This window comes from Cryptococcus depauperatus, chromosome 6 (assembly GCF_001720195.1).
Source record: "Cryptococcus depauperatus CBS 7841 chromosome 6, complete sequence".
NCBI classification, from domain to species: domain Eukaryota; kingdom Fungi; phylum Basidiomycota; class Tremellomycetes; order Tremellales; family Cryptococcaceae; genus Cryptococcus; species Cryptococcus depauperatus.
In genome coordinates this window covers 520852-538498 of record NC_089473.1, presented here as the reverse complement: position 1 = coordinate 538498, position 17647 = coordinate 520852, and the positions used below count along the sequence as shown (strand labels likewise).

Below are 17647 nucleotides of genomic sequence, written 5' to 3'. Positions count from 1 at the left end.
GTTGAGTGAAATATATCGAGACATCTTTTTTTTTCCTTTTCTCCCATTCATTTTCGGCGGTCGCCGTTCAGACATTGGATCTTATGATTATGTTGGAGTTTTGACTTTTTACCTTTAACAACTCTTCTTGATCTTTTCAAAGTGTCTATAGGCAGGCAGAAATGTCCGACACCGAAATCAAGGCTTCTCCTCCTGGTTCGCCTGAGCCTATAGACAGCATAGTTGGTAAAAAGAGGGCAAGTCGGACTGCAGAATGATCTATCGTAGAGCTAACAATAGAGTAGCCTAGAGCAGTGGACCCCGATGGTGAGATTGAATGTTTCCAGAAATACTTTATGCTAACATGTAGGCCACATTATAGACGAAGACGAAGATGTAGGCTGTCGAATTATTAAACATGTAGATCATCACTTAACAAGGAATATAGGGTGTGGAGTACTATAATGCAAATGAAGAAGTTCAAGAGACAAAAGATGATATGGATGCAGAAGGCGAGCCTAATGAAAGAACCATCGGGGAAGAAGAAGAAGAAGATGATGAAGAGGATGATGAAGAGGAAGAGGATGATGAAGATGGAGGTCAGCGAGTTTGATTGCGATATTGGCATTGACTGACCAATTGTAGAGAGAGGACGAAAGAAGAGAAGAAAGCAAAATAAATTTAGGTTTTTGGATTTAGAAGTTGAAGTGGACGATGAAGATGAAGAGGAAGATGAAGATAATGATTTTGGAGATGGTAAGATTATCATATGCCTGTATGTATCTGACACAAATCAGTGGCCGAATTCATCGATGAGGCTCCCGATGATGCCGCCGCTCGAGATGACTACCAACATCGAAAACTTAATCGTGCTATAGGGCGCGATGAGGAAGAAGATGTGCACGATATCGTTCGGAAATTGAAGGAGAGACATGCCGGAGCAGCCAGATACAACGGAGATAGTGACGCGGTGCCTCAAAGATTACTCATGCCCGGTGTCAATGATCCAAGCTTATGGAAAGTTGTTGTCAAGGTATGCGCAATGAAAAATCAGAAAAAGCGTGGCTAATGAATAATATAGTCTGGGCGGGAGCATGCCATCTGTGCTTCTATCTTCCGCAAAGTCTTTTCTCAGCAATCTTCGGCCAATCCCATTGATGTGATTTCTGTTTTTTGTCGTGATTCCATTCCAGGTATGATTTTCATCGAAGCCAGACAATCTGCTGCGGTCAGTGCAGCTATCAATGGAATCGTTGGCATCTTTTTGTCCAAAGGCGTTTCACTTGTGCCCATTGAGGAAATGGCACCATTGCTTAAGATGAAGAAGAAGGACGTCAACCTGGCTCCGGGAATGTGGGTGAGGATAAAAAGGGGCAAATATGCTGGCGATTTGGCTCAAGTGGTGGATGTCGACCAAATCACCAGCGGCGTTGTCGGTATCAAATTCCTTCCACGTATCGACCTCACACCAAGAGAAAAGAGAAAAGAGCGCAATACTGCTGGGAAACCGACCGGTGTTAGGCCTCCTGCTCGTCTGTTCTCCTATGACGAAGTACGAAAGATTTATGGTCGACAAAGCGTTCGTCAAGGAGTACAGGGCGCCTACTTGTTTGAGAATGACGAGTATGTGGATGGATTCTGTATCAAGGACGTCAAAATTCCTACCCTTGCCACAGAGGATATCAATCCCACATTGGAAGAGATTTCAAAATTCACAGGCGATGATGAATCTGCTGCCAAGTTCGACCTCTCAGCTATTGCTGATGCTAACAAAAACCTCTCATCGTCACTGCTCTTCCCTGGCGATAAGGTCGAAGTATATGAGGGAGAACAAACTGGGCTATACGGTACCGTCGAAACTGTGTCGTCCGATGTCATCTCTATCAATGCCGAAGGCGGTGAAGTTCATGGCCAAGTAGTGGAAGTTCCTGCTCGAAGTGTGAGAAAAAGATTTGATGTTGGTGAACATGTCAAAGTTTTGGGTGGAAAACATGTGGATGTTTCCGGTATGGTTGTGGAAGTGAAGGGTGGCATCGTCACCCTCATGTCTGATCAAGGCGAACAAGAAATTAAAGTGTTTAGTAAAGATCTTCGTAAGGCCACAGACACGACCAATCTCACTGCCTCTAAGGGTATGTACGATGTGCATGACATGGTCATGTTGGATTCCACAACGGCAGCTGTGGTCACCAAAGTTGAGGGTGGATTATTGAGAGTATTGGATCAGAATGGTACACCAAAGAGTGTTTCGCCCGAACAAATTTCGTTGAGAAGAGATAATAAAAGATACGCAGTTGCTTCAGATTCTCAGGGCAACGACATGAAAGTTGGCGATAGCATGAAGGAGACTGAGGGGGAGGTAAGTAACTCAATAAACGTAGAGAATACCATTCTGATCATCCGATAGATGCGTCAAGGGGAAGTTGTTAACATCTTCCGATCAATTTTCGTTTTTCTCTACAACCGAGAATACACCGAGAACCATGGGGCTTTTGTAGCTCGTGCCATTTCTCTCGTATCGGCTACGCCCAAATCCTCTATAAATGACCTTGGCAAGATCAATCCTGCACTTAATGCTCAGCTTCCATACGGTGGCGCCAGTTTGAGGCCACCTCCCTCTGCCAACATCAACAGAAATCGATTGATCAATACTTTGGTGGTTGTGACTAAAGGTACCAGTAAAGGCTTGATGGGCATCATCAAGGATATACAAGGTGAAACGGCTAGAGTTGAGCTTAAAACAAACAATAAAACTCTCACTATTGCCCTTACCTCACTCAAGCGTAAAGAGTCAGTTCTCGTTTTTGTGAATAGTAGCATTCCTGTCATGCTGACGGTCATTAGCCAAAAGACGGGTGCCACTTACCCTTTGGAGACTGGGGAATCTGCATATGGTGCACCTGGCCGAGGACCTCTTTCAGGCCAGTACGATATAAATCCATATGGTGGTTCCACCGTCAATCCATATGGCGGCTCTACTGTCAATCCATATGGCGGCGCCACTGCTATACATCCCTCAATGGGCGGACGGACACCTGGTCGTAATCTTGCTCCGGGCCAATATGATATCAATGCTTATGGTGGCGCAACTGGCATGCATCCTGCCATGGGCGGTCAGACGCCTGGTAATTTGGGAGGAAGGACACCCGCGCCTGGACTTATGGGAGGAAGGACGCCGGCATCTGCGCCTATGGGAGGCAAAACACCTGCTCATAATATGGGAGGTTGGACACCTACTGGTGCTCGATTTGGCCAGACTCCTAACCCTTATGGACCACGCTAGCTGTCAGTTTTTTGGGTAATGTGCATAGTGCCGCGTTTGTCAAGAGGCGAATGCATTTGTATTTTGTTATGATAAAGTGATCTTTGTATCTAACATATCGTCACGCAGCCCTGTCATTTAGGTAGTTTGAGGCCTGTTTGTGTCGATGGCTAAGCTGTCTGTAATGCTCTGGGTAATTTACCAACACCATTTACGATTCTGCTTTTCTCGACATTCTCTCAATGTTTTTGTTTTAGCTTAACCTTTCAAAGACAGTCACACTTTCAATATTTGCAATCCTTGCCAAGCTCATCACAGTCGAATGATTGACATTAGCTCTAATGCCAATGAGTCTTTTAAAGAGAGATAATTAGGGCATGTGACTGTCTGGGCAAAATGCCCAAATGAACAGACTGCAAGATGCTGGCTGTATAATAATAGTAAGCAATATTGGCAAGTTTCACAATTTCGACTACATTGTAGGCAAATGCTATGTTTCAATGCCGTTGTTGTTGCTGAATTTAATTATCCTTTTCGTCCAAGTAGTTTCAGCACTCAATGTCAACCACAAGTTGATGTTTCCCGTGAGTATGGTGTGTCTAGGAATTCAAGTCCTTCTTAGGCTTGGATTGATATTGCTGGTACATGAGGGCCAATGACTGGCTTGGCGGATGCGCAATTTAGCAAACAAAGTAGCCGAATACTTTGTGTCAATGAATTACCGACCCAGTATTAGTGATAGATGGATCAGAATACATGTTGATATAAATTGCTGTTAGTAAAATATATAGATCCGCTTTTTTCATGATATTGTTTAACAATCTTGAAATTGATGTCTTTATTACTATCATGAGTCTTTAGTATACCAGTATATTAAAGAGAATTGCGTTGATGTGTTTTCCTTCATGAGTTGCGCCAGTTGGCGTACAGGTTAGGATTGATTGAAGACGAGCATGTGAGCGTCGCCAATGGAGAAAAGTCATGTCCTCACGACAGTCATATCGACAAGGTTGTGAAAAAGTAATAGCTCTGCGGCCCACCGCCCTCTGATTTATTGAGCTCACATGGTAACATCGTATGACGCTTACTGTTTTATCTGATTTTTGCAAGTATCCCGTTGTAGATTATCTTATTCCAATTTTCTTCCCATGTTAACCATTCATCCTTTTCAGTGTCAGATGAAAACGTGTTCTTCTCTGTTTTAGCGCCCATGTCAAAAAATGATCTAAGCTTTGCAAGTTTCTCGGATGAAGGGAAAGAAGATAGCAGGTCCTACAACGAAATCAGCTAGTTCTTTCCACCTGCGGTGTCCCACCTCACAATCATCTGGGTCCCCAGCTCTTCTCCGGTATTAAAGACCATCCCGTTTCTACCCTCTTTCACAAGCTCGTCGATACATGCAAAATTTCTTGCCAATACTGGTACACCACATCCAAACATATCCACTACTTTCATGGGCAAATCTCTCCCTGAGCTACTGCTATGTAGACTCACGCCCAAGTCAGCGCAGCCCAATAATGTTGGATAATCATTGGCGGGCAAGAATACACATCGCACAATGATGTCTTTCCATTGGGAGCCTTCTCGTTCTGCCACAATCTTCTCAAATGGTGCTCGGAGGCTGCCCATGCCTGTTACAAGTACTATCAATTTCGTAAGGGGCGAGCCAGAGTCGCGAGCAGACTGGTATGCGTCGAGTGCAGTGACAAGTAGTGAAAAATCTTCATCCACTGTCCATGAAGTTGACGATACAACTAACGCAGGTCGATCTGGTTTTAGCACTGGTAGATGGGTTGTGTCTGAAACTTTAGTAAAGACGGCGCAATTCGATTCCTTCAACGACAGTTCTGGAGGAAATGGTGCATCAAGCTCTGGGATGAGGCGAGTCATCAATAAGTGTTGATTGACAGGGTCAGTCCTGTGGAAATGAGGAGGCGGACGGTCATGAAGAACAGTCTTGCGTCCTCTACGAAGATTTAGTTGCAATCTTGTGCAATGAAACACAATATTCACTCTAAGCGCCATTCCCTCACCAAATACTCTTCCAGAGCTCTAGTCACAAAAATATGAGCATATGCTGATCGACCAAATGTTGATTCAAACCTGATTTAGTGTCAATTGAGTACAATATTCCAAAAGCACGACAATACTGACCACTTTGCGATTTTAACCAGCATCGACCTTTTTCCAACCCTCAATGCCAGTAAAGAATACCCTGTGTTGTGCCAATCAATAACCAACTTGGTTTTCGTTACAAGACAGACAAATTGCGCTAAGGCAAGCGTCGGTATAGCCGGAGGGTTTTGAACCAGCAAAATCTCGGTGTTGTAGGGTATCTTCCAGATACAAATGTAAAACGCAGATACGGTTTGAAAAACCGCTCCAAGTGTAGCTCTGAATACCCAAGGTAGAGATCCGACAAATTTGGGAGGTTTTTCCAACCCCAAGAGATGCACTCTTGGGTTTTCCATCAAAGATTGTATCGGGTCTGTGTCTTGAAAGCCCACCAGATAGGTAGACCATCCATGTCTAGCTAGTGAATCGACATGGTACATCATTCTAGGACTCCTTCCCACATCACCTAACACCAAGACGGTTGCTGTCTGTCGTTTGGAGGATTTGCTTGACACTCGCTTGATCAAGAAAAAGAAGAAGAGGGTCGAAGGCGTGATGATGAGGAGGAACACGGGCAAGATAATATGCACTGAGATAACATTCGGGTCTTTGAAGGGATTGTATGGCTCTACTTCTCCCATTTTGACTATATATATATTAATTAAAGAATGAAGAATGTAAATGTATATAAATCTCTTTATGACAAAAGCTTTACGTCACGACTTTTTTTCCCAGCATATGAACTGGAAATATCCGCCTTTAACCGGATAACTCAGTTGTTTACTCAACTCTTTCTGTAAACTTTGAATTCAAATCTTTCTTTATAAGAACCTGAAAATGGCCTGCTTAAAGTTTTTAAACAATGTAAGTAGCTAGAAAAGATATGTATATGGGACTATGCAAGGCTGAATGTTTATAGGTCTGGCAAAAGACGTTGTCAAAAGGAGGTACGCAGGTGTTGCCCTTGTACGTGGATGACTGACGGTTTATGGATTGCTATATACAGGCCACGACAGTAATGTGCTTTCGACTGTGAGTGGAAATGCCGTGCAATCGCAAAGTTGAAAGCCTCTGACGTTGGTATAGCTTCAGTTACTCGAAGCTCGCCCAGGATATGTTAAAGGGACTCTAAAGATCCAAGATAAACATTTAAACAACCACAATGTTATCCATCTGAGATTGCGCATGGAAAACACTGACATACTCTGTAGACTATACATGGGGGCGCAATTTTGACGGTAAGTATCTATTGATGCTGTTGTACTCACGTAATGCTAAACCTTTCCAGCTCACAGACACCATCACATCACTTGCCATCTCTACTCACGGTCTTCCAGCACCTACCGGTGTATCAGTCGACCTTAACACGTCTTTTATCCGCCCAGGGGGTACAGCCGGCGACGATCTCATCTGCGTTGGCACAGTCGAGCGATTGGGACGTACGCTGGCATATATGAAATGCGCGTTTTATACACCTCCAGGGGGAGAGAATGGAGACAAGCTTGTGGCGTTTGGAGCGCAGACCAAGTTCATGGGAAGCGCCAAAGCTGTGGTCAAATTTAGTGCAGATGGAGAGAGCGAGCTGCCATTCGAAACAAGTGCAAGGTTGTGAAGAAAAAGGCGGAGTTGGCCGTAGATTACATAGAAGATATGTATGCGCTGCAAGCGTCTAGACAATATACAACAAAAACTTCCAACATGTTAGCAGTAAACTGTGACATGATAATACAAACAACATCTATTCCAAAACTCCATGTACACCGACTGTTCAATTTGATGTTCTCTGTTTGTTTGATTGTTGTCCAAAACTCAGCCTAGCTTGTCCACTCTTTCCTATCTTGAGATTCTTGCCAATATCTCTCGTTCTCATATGCAATCTAATAGAGATGTCAAGGAAAAGTCTGATAATTTCATATAGCTGGTGTAAACGGGCCTTGACTAAGATTTTTCTGGAACCATCGCTCTGATCGGCTATACACTCATTAGCCCCACCATCTTGGGTCGTTCGCACAGGTAAAGCTTGCCTATTTGGTCTCTACATTGCCTAAGGAGACGCCGTATATCCTCTACAGGGTGTTCATCCATCAGGTGCTTCAAATTCTTCTCTGCGTCCATTTGTGGCGGATGCAAATCAAAATAGGCCTTGATATTGGATAGAACGGCAACAAGATACGTCACGCGAAAGTTCATGACATTCCAGTCAGTATTGTCTCCTCGGGCTGGTCGAAGATCTTCGTGGAAGTTTCGAAGAATAGAAAGCATGTGGGAGACAGGGGGTATAAGGGAGCCATCCTGCCATAGCATAAAGGTCAGCGACAAATCAAACCATTATATAGACTTGTTATATACCGATTCTTTCACCAAAATTGGTTCACCATCAAGGTATTCTAAGCCCAGCCAAACTTGGACATTCCTGGCTTCTCCGGTCGTGTCGCCCAAAGCCCCCAAGATGGCAGCTCGTAAGTCATCCTGGTATGATTTGCTACTTTTTGCGATTGAGTGAGCAATTGAATGGGCATAATTGAGATCCTTTTCATCATTGTTAGCAAAATCACGATATGAAATGTTGTAAACACATACAATCCAGGCATAATTGGCTAATACGGCGCGTACAGCATCACTTATATGATTTCTCAGAACGGACGACGTTGTCTTGTCAACAGATAGTAACAGCAGTATTGGCACCAAAGCGCGTAACTGGGAATAACCACCCACGCGACTGTGTCAGTTCGGATTAGCGGCAGGGAATAAACAATGAGAACGTTTACTGTACCTTGATACCCAAGCATGAATCAAGCGACATATGAGGATACAAGCCGCTTCTCTTGATCCCGCGATAACAAAAGGAAGCGGCGAAATGCCTGATGACTGGCTTTCAAGGATGGATTTTCTAGCATGAAGATGTGAGAGGATGGAAAAAACATGGTTAACGAAAGAAGCAGCATCGAAAGATAAATTTCGATTTTGAATCCAGTAAATCAAGGCATCAGAAGCTACAGTTGCCCATAGAGGATTGGAAGAGCTAAAAGCTACGAAAATGGTCAAAACCATGCCATGTTGCCTTATTAACACATACCACAGGTTTGCAACCATTCGTACAAAATATTGTCATGCTTTTCATCTATTAAAATCAAACAACCAGAAGAGACAAAGGTCGATAGAGCTTTAGTATCTTCAGGTTGTCAGCAAACAAACAAAGTCAAGTCAGTCACCTACCTCCTGAGTCAAGGCAAGCCTTGATCATTGTTATCATATCGTTATCGCCATCCAGTTCCAATGTCAACTCTTGACTTGTTTCAGTCAGCACGAATTCCTTTTCCCAAAACCCTTCCCAATAAAGCTCTTCTTCATCTTCTTGTATTCTAGCATCTCTCGCAATCTCTTCATATCCCTCACCCACCACTTTTGCCAAAGCAGGGATTCTTGACCTCAAATCTATAATATCGACGTTGCTCTCCTTCTCATCTTCCTCATGCAACGCATTTAATGAACCAAATTCATCATCTGTACCCATCTCGTCATCACTGGCGAATCCCCATTCGACATCTGTATTGGTGTCAGGCGTAGGGTAGACATTGTTGTCATTCTCAATCTCCCTCCATGTTTGCTCTGCCTCATAGCCGGCTTTGACGTATTGGAGAATTTTGTCGAATTCACGTTGTTCTTGTAATATCTTGGCCTCGGCCGCCCTGCATCGTTTTTTTTGGACAGCTTCTGCCTCTCGAGCTTGGCGGTTTCGGCGAAGAACCTCTGTTCGAGATAGTTCTTGCTGAGATGATTGAAATGGGCTGTGAGGGGACTTAGACTTTTGAGGTGATATATTCGCAATTTCCCTACAACGATTTAAATCCTGCTGCATGATACAAAATGAAAACTCACGTGAGCATGGCATGTAGATCGTCCTCCTTTTCCTCTTCATTATCTTGCTCTTTAATTATTAATTCGATCTGCCTCTTCTCTTCTTCTTCCTTTAGTCGCTCAGTCTCATTTTCCTCTTCCCTCTTGACCTTTACCTCCTGTAATACCTTCTCCAAGTGCTCAAATTTCATTCTTCTCTTTTTCAAGGAGCTCATCGGGGATCCATCCACATTTCTCTTGGATGGCGTTTGGTGGCGAGGCCCGCGCGGAGGTGTAGCTGATATAAATATAACTGAACCTTCAGAGTCAGAAGATAAAGTAAGATCAACTATATTGGTAGTGTTTGAATGCAATCCCGCTGCATTATGTTTTGATGGACACGCTGTTGACAATGTAGGGAGAGTAGGTACTGAACATAGCTTTTGGGTACCGTTTGGCATAATATGGTATAAAGTCTATAAGAAAAAAAGGAAAAAGAAAAGAACGCGTAGCGATATAAAAGTAGCAAGAATCTACGTCAACTCTTCGCGTAGGTGGAGGCATACTGCCACTTTTCATGTAATGCCGATAAACCCGCCATGGACAGAAAGGCAATTTTGACGTCATTGCCAATCTGCCCGCTCATTATCCTCATTAAAAGCTATCGCCGTCGTTTGTCTTTTATCTCTCTCTCAACTTTTATTATTATTACTTTTCGCAATGTCTTACGCCTCAGTTACTAGTCAGAACAGTGAGTGCAGACACAACTGGAATATAGCTAATAGCTAGTCCCTTTTGGAGAACTACCAAAGCCTGATCCAAACCTTGCCGAGAACCCTTCTCATTCCGAGGTAAGTTTCTTCTATCCCCAAATCCCACACACTCGACAATTCCCCTAAATTTCTCGGATTTTGTCAGGCCGCTGTCGCTCCCGAGATGCCAAACTCTTCTGAGCTGCCGACCTTGGTGGAGCTTCATCCACCTGCCGAGCCAGAACCTTCTGTCTCGGCCGTTGCTCCAAAGCCCCTGTCCCCTCCCCCCAAAAGCAGTGTCCAGCTTCCAGAGAGTGGTGCTGAGTGGGAAAAAAAGAAGGTCAAGGAAGAACAAGATATCAAGAAAAAGACTAGAGAGTTCAAAAAGGAGGCTAGGGTATGTATCATGGTAGCTAATTGAATGAAGCTAAGTCGGAGTCTTACAGAATGAGATTAACAAGGGCGAGGATGCTCTTGGTCCATACTGGGAAAAGACCAAGGATGTAGTTTTGCGACCGGGTACTTTGGGAGGTCTTTTAGGTATCGTCAACGTCGGCATTTTGAGCACGGCTAGTTACTTTGCCTACGTCAAGCGCAACCAGCCTTGGGACCAAAGGATGGTGGGCGGTGCCGTTGCTGGTACTCTTGCTCTCTTTGGCGCTGAGAGGTGGGTTTGTTCTTTGTGCCCGTGGTCTGGCTCATTATGTTTTAGTTATCTTGCCGAATCCTATCTCCAAACGCCTGAAGGCAGGGCTGAGGCTGACCGAGCCAAAGCCGAAGGCTCCAAGCTTTATCTCCATGCCAAAGAGGTTATTCTGCGACCTCAGGTCGCTGGCGGTCTTGTTGGCGCCATCAATGTTGCCATTCTTGGCACCGTTGGCTACATGTCCTACAAGAACTGGAACAGGCCTTGGGACAGACAAGTTATGGGCGCCGTTGCTGCTGGCCTTGTCGGCTTGAGTGGTATCGAGGGGTGAGTTTTGAGTGTGTAAACATTGACTAACGATTGTTAGCTACTTTGGCAAGCGATATGTGGACAAGCATTAGGATGTTGAGTCAAGTTTGGGACATCGCAAGGGAAAAGTAGCAAAGTAGTTGTCTTGTACTTGTACTTGTATTGTCATGTCGATAACTAGTATTCATAACCCATCAGAATGTATATCTGAATAAGTTTTAATCGCTTTTATTTTCGTGGTAATCTTAACTTATTTATTTATTTATTTATTTATTTACTTTATTTTGTTCACTTTCTATTTTCCATTTTGCACTTCTTTCTCTACAATACTTTTTTTATGGCAATACTTTGCCATGCAATCTCTCTTACCCAATTTCCTTCAACAAAGCGGCTCTCCCCTTCGCTCACCTCACGTTGAACAGTCATCTTTCTTTGCGAGCGCGTTTACATCTCATACACAGCCTATGTCAGGCCATCCACGCTCATCCCTCTTTCTACGGCCAACACGACGGGATCTGTTGCTGTGTATCGTTACGCTCTCCTTCTCTTACCTCTTGTTCTCACCTCCGCTAAACACGCAGGGTGTCAGTGTCAATCCAGCCTTTGCTTCCAAGTATAGCCACTCATGGGGAAGATTCGGTTCCTTCTTTCCAGCCTCGTCCAGTACCTCTTGTCCTCAAATAAATAATGAAGTCATTTGGTCGGAGACAGTGAAGCCTGTTGGGTTTGGAGTAGCAGGATCCGGAAAGTTTCGTCAAGGAGCTAAAGTCTGGACCGGAGGTGAAGAAGAGGAAGAAGACGATGAGTTCCAGACATTATCAACCGTGTTGAAGGCTCATTCGCCAGGATGGACCATTTTCGAAAAGCTCTACATCCATAATGGGAGTTTTTACGTCGTAACGTAAGTAACTGGGAGGTTTGGAGGGGCACATATTCATGTGGTTTTGAAAGAGAAAACAAGGATGAATACCCCGAGTTGCGCATGATGATCTCAACAGGTTTACCTGCCAACAATGAACCTGGAAACATTGAAGCCCGAGAGCCTCGAGGCAATGAGGTAAGGTAATGCGTTACCTCTTGCGACTAACTGACTTTTCTTGCAGATCAAGTACATTACGCCTATAGAGGCTGCTAAATTTTGGGGTTCACGCGTCTATAGATTAGATGGAACAACTTTTCTCTTCAATGATGGTCAATGTATGTCCAGTGCCTCTGTCGATGACTACAGCTATACTAATACTAGAAACAGTCATCGACCACTATTATCATTTTGCAGCCGAACTTTTGCTCGGTGCCTGGAGGGCTTACGCTTCGTATGATCAAGACATCAGCGCAAATGGAGAAACTACGCTCGTTGCGCCAAAGCGAATGTGGTTCCTTCACCAATCTGTCAACGAGTGGTATGTCTAAGTCTCGAGTCGCATCAATTAGCCAACACATCTTACAGGCGCGACAAGCTCAATTTTAACCCGACTTTGCTGTTTGCTCTCTTCCCGCGCACCGCTATTCTCTACCCTGAAGATTTCCGAGATTTTGCCAATCTTACTCTCTCTGACAAGCCCAAGGCTTTTGTACTTGACCGTGCCATCCTCGCTGACCGATCAGCCGCTTTCCGAGGTCCATTCACTAATCCTACGGCCCGAACTGTTGCTGGAGCTTTGCAAGTTGGAACCACCAGTAAATGGTGGTGGGAACCCGTTCGAAGAGCTGTATTGCGCTATGCCGGCCTAGATGAAGATATTATAGCGAGAAACCTCGAAGGGCATGGTGCTATTGACCCTGTGTTGTTACATGGTGCTGGAGTGGACGTTGTCGAACCTCTTTCTTTGCCTGGTACATACAACCCCGTCATCACATACATTTCAAGACAAAATTCGAGGCGTCATTTGACTCCGGAGAGTCATGCGGATCTAGTTAACGCGCTGACGGAGAGGGCGAAAAAACTTAACTGGGAGTTGGTCATTGTTGAAGCTGAGAAAATGAGCAAGGAGGAACAGTTCGCTCTTGCGGGTAGGACCACTGTGAGTTGCTTCGTTATTAGATGATTTGTGATTGAAAGTAAGATGGAAGAATCTGACATTTGCAATCTGTAGATCATGTTGGGTGTACACGGAAACGGGCTCACCCACCTTATTTGGATGCCGGCTACTCCACGAAGTGCCGTTATCGAACTATTTTATAAGGGCGGGTTCGCTCGAGATTGTAAGTCTTCGTCCGCCTTGATTTTTCTCACCTTCCCTGCCTTTGCGCAAACTGATCATATATTAGATCAATGGACAGCTCATGCACTAGGTATCCGTCATTTTGCGATCCAACACGACGTCATCCATACCTCTCCATCTATCCCGCTTGTAAGCTACCCCGAGGGATTCCAGGGGACTGCAATCACGGTTTCAGGCAAAGTCGTGGCTGATCTTATCGAAAATCAACTGGCTGGACGACTCTAAGAGGTTTAGACTCTAGATGTCAAGAGGGAATTGAGGGAAGGTTGATCGTTTTGGTTGACTTTTTTTGTTCATCTTGCTTTTTATCTTTCTTTAATCGAACGTGGAAGTTTTCATATCACGCCATTACAAGGACAATTGTTTGGCTGGGAGAATGGCTCAAGCAGACACCACGGCGCTATTGGTTTTATTCAACTTTGGGATTAAAATTTTTCTGAATTTAGCTATGCTTTTCCGTACTTTAATTTTGCCAGTTTTGATTTTTTCGTTTTCTAGCTTTTTTGGGTTGGTGTTTAAAACAATGTCATATTGCGTGGATTTGGACATGGAACCGATGGATTGACTGAGGCGTTACTAGCACGCTTCGATTATCGGATTTCTACAGGTTCTACAATAACATACCTTGGAATATGAATGCATATCAGGCATGTAGATAACGATAAACTTGATATTATCACCATAAGACATATTGAATGGCTTCCATACCGCCTAGTCCTCATCATCTCTCTTCCGCTACAGAAAAATATTAGCATGGGCGAGCTTTAATCATAAAGACTTACCTTCATTTCTCTAGTGACTTTTGTCCTGGCAGCCTCATGTCTAGCCAACTCAGGATTCATTTTGCTCATCTTACTTTTTTCAACTTCCATTTTCAAATCATACATAACCTCATCATCATCATTCGTCAAGAAAGTGATGGCGACACCCGTCTTACCCGCACGACCTGTACGACCAATACGATGGACATACTTTTCGATGGTATCACTCATTTGCCAGTTGATAACTAGCGAAACGTCGGGAACGTCAATACCTCGTCCGGCAAGATCTGTAGCTACAAGCACAGATACACCCCCGTCACGTAAAGATTGAAGAGAAGCTTCACGTTGTTCTTGGGATTTACCAGAATGAAGGGTCGTACTGGAAAATCCTGCTTGTTGAACGTATTTGACAACCATATCTGCAGTCTTTTTCTGATTGACAAAAACAATGATGGGTGGCGGCAAACCAATCGTGCGTAAAACTTCAATAAGCCTTGCTTTCTTCTTTTCATCGCTATGGACAAACTCGACACGTTGTTCAACGGTATCAACGGCTTCCCCAGCGTTACCAACAACCACAGTTGCAGGCTTGATTAAGTACTTTCTAGCAAGGCGCTCAACAGCAGGAGGCATAGTGGCGGAGAATAGCGTAGTTACTCTGTATCCTTGCCATTCACCATCCTTGTATGGGTCTTGTTGGTTTGGATCTGCAGGCTTGATAAAGGTAGAAGGCATCGCATCCAGAATAAAGTTAAGGTCGGCTTCAAAACCGAGATCAACCATACGATCGGCTTCGTCCATGACGACATATCGACATTGACTGAAAACAAGCATACTCTTGTCAATCATATCTTTGAGGCGACCTGGAGTAGCAATGACAACTTCGGCACCGTTTCGCAAAGCGAATTGTTGCTCGTCCACTGAGCGGCCACCAACAATTGAAACACATTTGTATCCCAAGGGGATAGCAAATTTCTTGGCTTCAGTCTCAATTTGCTGAGCAAGCTCTCGAGTAGGGGCAAGAATAAGAGAATAAGGACCAAGGTGACGGTTGTCATCATTTAGGGGGGGGAGGTGGCTAATATAGTCTAACATTGGTATCACAAAAGCGGCTGTTTTACCCGAACCTATGTGATTTTAGCAGCTCACTTTATCTCTAATGACAAAAACACACCTGTCTTGGCAACACCTATCAAGTCTCTATTTTGCATTCCAATAGGGATTGCTTGTCGTTGAATCGGACTAGGCTCGTTGTAGCCAATTTCTTCGATAACATCCAGGATTTGAGAAGGAATGCCTGATTCGCGCCAGTTTCTCAGCGGATGAGGAATACCACCTCCACGAGCCGCAATACTGAAGTCCTCTCGAAAGATACGCCAGTCTCGCTCTTTCATCTCATCTAAAGGCTTGTCGGACCAATGTCGGTCATCGTCTTTGCCTTTGCCCGCTCGCCTTCGTTCCAAGGGATCTGCATGACTGTAATGGTGATCAGAATTCATCTTCGATAACAACCATAACAGACTCACTTGTCGCTGTTTCCTTCAATCTTCTTTCCATCCATCCCCGCTAATCTCCCACCAAACATAGTTCCTCCGGGGCCTGCCTCCCTTACTTCCATAGTCCAGGAACTCTGTGCTTGGGCAGTAGTATCATCTTGTTCACTCCAATCAAAGATGACCTTTTTGTCCTGTGCTTTCCGTAGACGAGGTTTCTTCTGATTGGTTCTCTGTCCCAGATAACGAGCACGAAGCGCCTCTAGCTCTGCTTCTGATGGCGGTACAGCGTCGGCGTTGGATTCGGGGCCTGGAGAGGCAAATTTCGATATCGGAAGACCAGCCGAGGGCATGAGCCCTGACGATGCTATTGATGAAGTGCCGCCACCATTATAAGGCAATCCACCTTGACGACCTTGCATACTTTTCGGGCCTGACGGTGGTGCATTTCCTCGGGGTCCAGAAGGTATAGAACCATTGGACCCATGTCGATCATAAGTTTGTCCTTGCTGACTATCTCTACCATTGCGCGTAGCTCTTCCAAACCGATCATCTCGTCTATTGCCGTGGTAGTTGCTGGAACCATTGACACCTGAAGCCGTATTGTAACCGTATCTCTCTTCTTCCATACGCCGTCTCTCCTCTTCAGCTTTCCGATCAAAATCTTGCCTCTGTCGGCGCTCAGCTTCTTCCCGTTCTTGTTGTTCCTTAACATCTGCATTTCGTTTTTCAAGTGCGAGACGTTGTCGCTCAGCCTTACTTAGAAACTTGGGCTGTTGTCCATGTCAGCGAGTAAATCTTCAGATCAAGCATCCATACCTTGCTGGCCGCAGCCTTCTCAGCATTCTGTTTGGCGAGGATGTCCTCTACAGATAGTGGACCGGTCATTTCGGTTGTCTCCAATGTTAATGTAAAGAAAAGAAATATTTAAATAAAACTCAAAACTTGACTGTGGCAAAAAAGTCCCCCGGTACCGGGAGTAAATCTATCAAACGTCAAGATATCTAATCTATGTTACAAAATCGGCCTGATATCTGGATACACCGAATTATTTCATCTTATCTTTCTTTTGCATTTGAATTGTTTCTTCAACTTCTTCAGCTGATAGATATAAATCAATAAACCATGAGCAAGGCAATCATCTCACCTTCAGTCCTCGCAGTGTGTATGGTCAAGTATGGGGAGCACGCCAGCAAGATAGCTTACACGAACGTAGAGTGACTTGTCAGACCTTACCAATGAATGTCGACGTATGATGTCTAACGGTTGCGACTGGCTCCACATGGGTATGTATGTGCTGTCTGCCGTTCAGCCCCCTGGCTGAACCGGTACGGGAAGATGTTATGGATGGTCACTTCGTGCCCAATATCACGATGGGTGCTCCTATCCTTGGTTGTGTCTCCAAAAACATCCCCGGCATCTTTATGGACTGCCATATGATGGTCTCTGACCCGGAAAAGTGGGTTCCGGAAATCGCTGAGGCCGGAGGAAAACTGTATACGTTCCACTATGAAGCTACTTGTAAGCTATCCTCGACCTGATCTGGAGGTCGTAAGGCGAATGGACTGACGTATATTTCGTACAGCCGAGCCTGAAAAAGTGATTGGTCTCGTCCATTCTCACAAGATGTTTGCCGGTCTCGCTATCTCTCCTGAAACGCCTTCTACAGCCATTACTGATGACCTGGGTAACGCTGCCGACCTCCTTTTGGTTATGACTGTTCAGCCTGGACGAGGTGGGCAAAAGTTTATGACAGAGTGTCTTGACAAGGTCAAGGAGTTGAGGGATAGATTCCCGAGCAAAAACATACAGGTGGACGGGGGTGTTGGCGTGGGGAATGCTTGCCAGTGTGCCAAGGCAGGTGAGTTGATATGTCTGTGGAATAAACTGGCTTGTGTTGCCAAGGCATGGGTTTGCTGAGCAATAATACAGGTTCCAATGTCCTTGTCGCTGGCACAGCCATTTTTGGTGCCAAGGATCCTAAGCAAACCATTAGTGATATGCGCACGTCGGTCAACGAGACAATCGCTCAGAGAAATGCATTCACTTGATTTCTTTGATATGTGAGCATCCAGCATTTGAATCAAAAGGCACACATAGGAATTTGGGGGTGATGTGATGCATATCATAATCTACAGACCTGCTATTGTAGATGCTTTGTTGAGGTCTGAAAATGTTCAAGACATCCCGTGTTTGCATTCTTTCTCTGTCTTCGGTAAAAACATCCATCTCATCCCTAACAAGTAGACTTATCTCCAGGTTCAAATTGAG

The 17647-nt window shown here is 44.6% G+C and overlaps 8 protein-coding genes across 8 annotated transcripts; 5 read left to right on the top strand and 3 right to left on the bottom strand.

The window, feature by feature from the left end:
• Positions 1 to 161: 161 nt before the first annotated feature.
• L203_104950 (transcription elongation factor SPT5) lies at positions 162 to 3262 on the top strand (the record flags this gene model as incomplete). Its single annotated transcript, XM_066214323.1, has 9 exons — positions 162 to 236; positions 285 to 306; positions 362 to 375; positions 428 to 578; positions 625 to 735; positions 858 to 1012; positions 1061 to 2338; positions 2387 to 2769; positions 2824 to 3262. The coding sequence occupies 9 exons, from the start codon at positions 162 to 164 to the stop codon at positions 3260 to 3262; spliced, it is 2628 nt and encodes an 875-aa protein (XP_066070420.1).
• Positions 3263 to 4333: 1071 nt separating this feature from the next.
• Positions 4334 to 5997, bottom strand: L203_104949 (uncharacterized protein; the record flags this gene model as incomplete). The annotated part of the gene is made up of 4 exons (XM_066214322.1): positions 4334 to 4513; positions 4562 to 5207; positions 5255 to 5344; positions 5396 to 5997. 4 exons carry the CDS (start codon positions 5995 to 5997, stop codon positions 4334 to 4336), a joined length of 1518 nt encoding a protein of 505 aa, XP_066070419.1.
• Positions 5998 to 6193: 196 nt separating this feature from the next.
• On the top strand, positions 6194 to 6968 carry L203_104948 (uncharacterized protein; the record flags this gene model as incomplete). Its single annotated transcript, XM_066214321.1, has 6 exons — positions 6194 to 6220; positions 6276 to 6303; positions 6363 to 6388; positions 6443 to 6520; positions 6568 to 6594; positions 6645 to 6968. 6 exons carry the CDS (start codon positions 6194 to 6196, stop codon positions 6966 to 6968), a joined length of 510 nt encoding a protein of 169 aa, XP_066070418.1.
• A 156-nt stretch (positions 6969 to 7124) lies between these two features.
• L203_104947 (uncharacterized protein) lies at positions 7125 to 9654 on the bottom strand (the record flags this gene model as incomplete). Its single annotated transcript, XM_066214320.1, has 8 exons — positions 7125 to 7327; positions 7381 to 7648; positions 7706 to 7885; positions 7937 to 8075; positions 8130 to 8385; positions 8433 to 8528; positions 8573 to 9189; positions 9236 to 9654. 8 exons carry the CDS (start codon positions 9652 to 9654, stop codon positions 7125 to 7127), a joined length of 2178 nt encoding a protein of 725 aa, XP_066070417.1.
• A 259-nt stretch (positions 9655 to 9913) lies between these two features.
• L203_104946 (uncharacterized protein) lies at positions 9914 to 11032 on the top strand (the record flags this gene model as incomplete). The annotated part of the gene is made up of 6 exons (XM_066214319.1): positions 9914 to 9944; positions 9995 to 10044; positions 10112 to 10342; positions 10392 to 10612; positions 10658 to 10918; positions 10972 to 11032. The coding sequence occupies 6 exons, from the start codon at positions 9914 to 9916 to the stop codon at positions 11030 to 11032; spliced, it is 855 nt and encodes a 284-aa protein (XP_066070416.1).
• A 221-nt stretch (positions 11033 to 11253) lies between these two features.
• L203_104945 (uncharacterized protein) lies at positions 11254 to 13347 on the top strand (the record flags this gene model as incomplete). The annotated part of the gene is made up of 7 exons (XM_066214318.1): positions 11254 to 11801; positions 11852 to 11957; positions 12004 to 12097; positions 12150 to 12300; positions 12348 to 12921; positions 12994 to 13102; positions 13169 to 13347. 7 exons carry the CDS (start codon positions 11254 to 11256, stop codon positions 13345 to 13347), a joined length of 1761 nt encoding a protein of 586 aa, XP_066070415.1.
• A 486-nt stretch (positions 13348 to 13833) lies between these two features.
• Positions 13834 to 16264, bottom strand: L203_104944 (pre-mRNA-splicing ATP-dependent RNA helicase PRP28; the record flags this gene model as incomplete). The annotated part of the gene is made up of 5 exons (XM_066214317.1): positions 13834 to 13857; positions 13905 to 15010; positions 15058 to 15359; positions 15410 to 16149; positions 16196 to 16264. 5 exons carry the CDS (start codon positions 16262 to 16264, stop codon positions 13834 to 13836), a joined length of 2241 nt encoding a protein of 746 aa, XP_066070414.1.
• A 237-nt stretch (positions 16265 to 16501) lies between these two features.
• Positions 16502 to 17427, top strand: L203_104943 (ribulose-phosphate 3-epimerase; the record flags this gene model as incomplete). The annotated part of the gene is made up of 5 exons (XM_066214316.1): positions 16502 to 16537; positions 16593 to 16662; positions 16715 to 16897; positions 16962 to 17237; positions 17309 to 17427. 5 exons carry the CDS (start codon positions 16502 to 16504, stop codon positions 17425 to 17427), a joined length of 684 nt encoding a protein of 227 aa, XP_066070413.1.
• Positions 17428 to 17647: the final 220 nt, after the last annotated feature.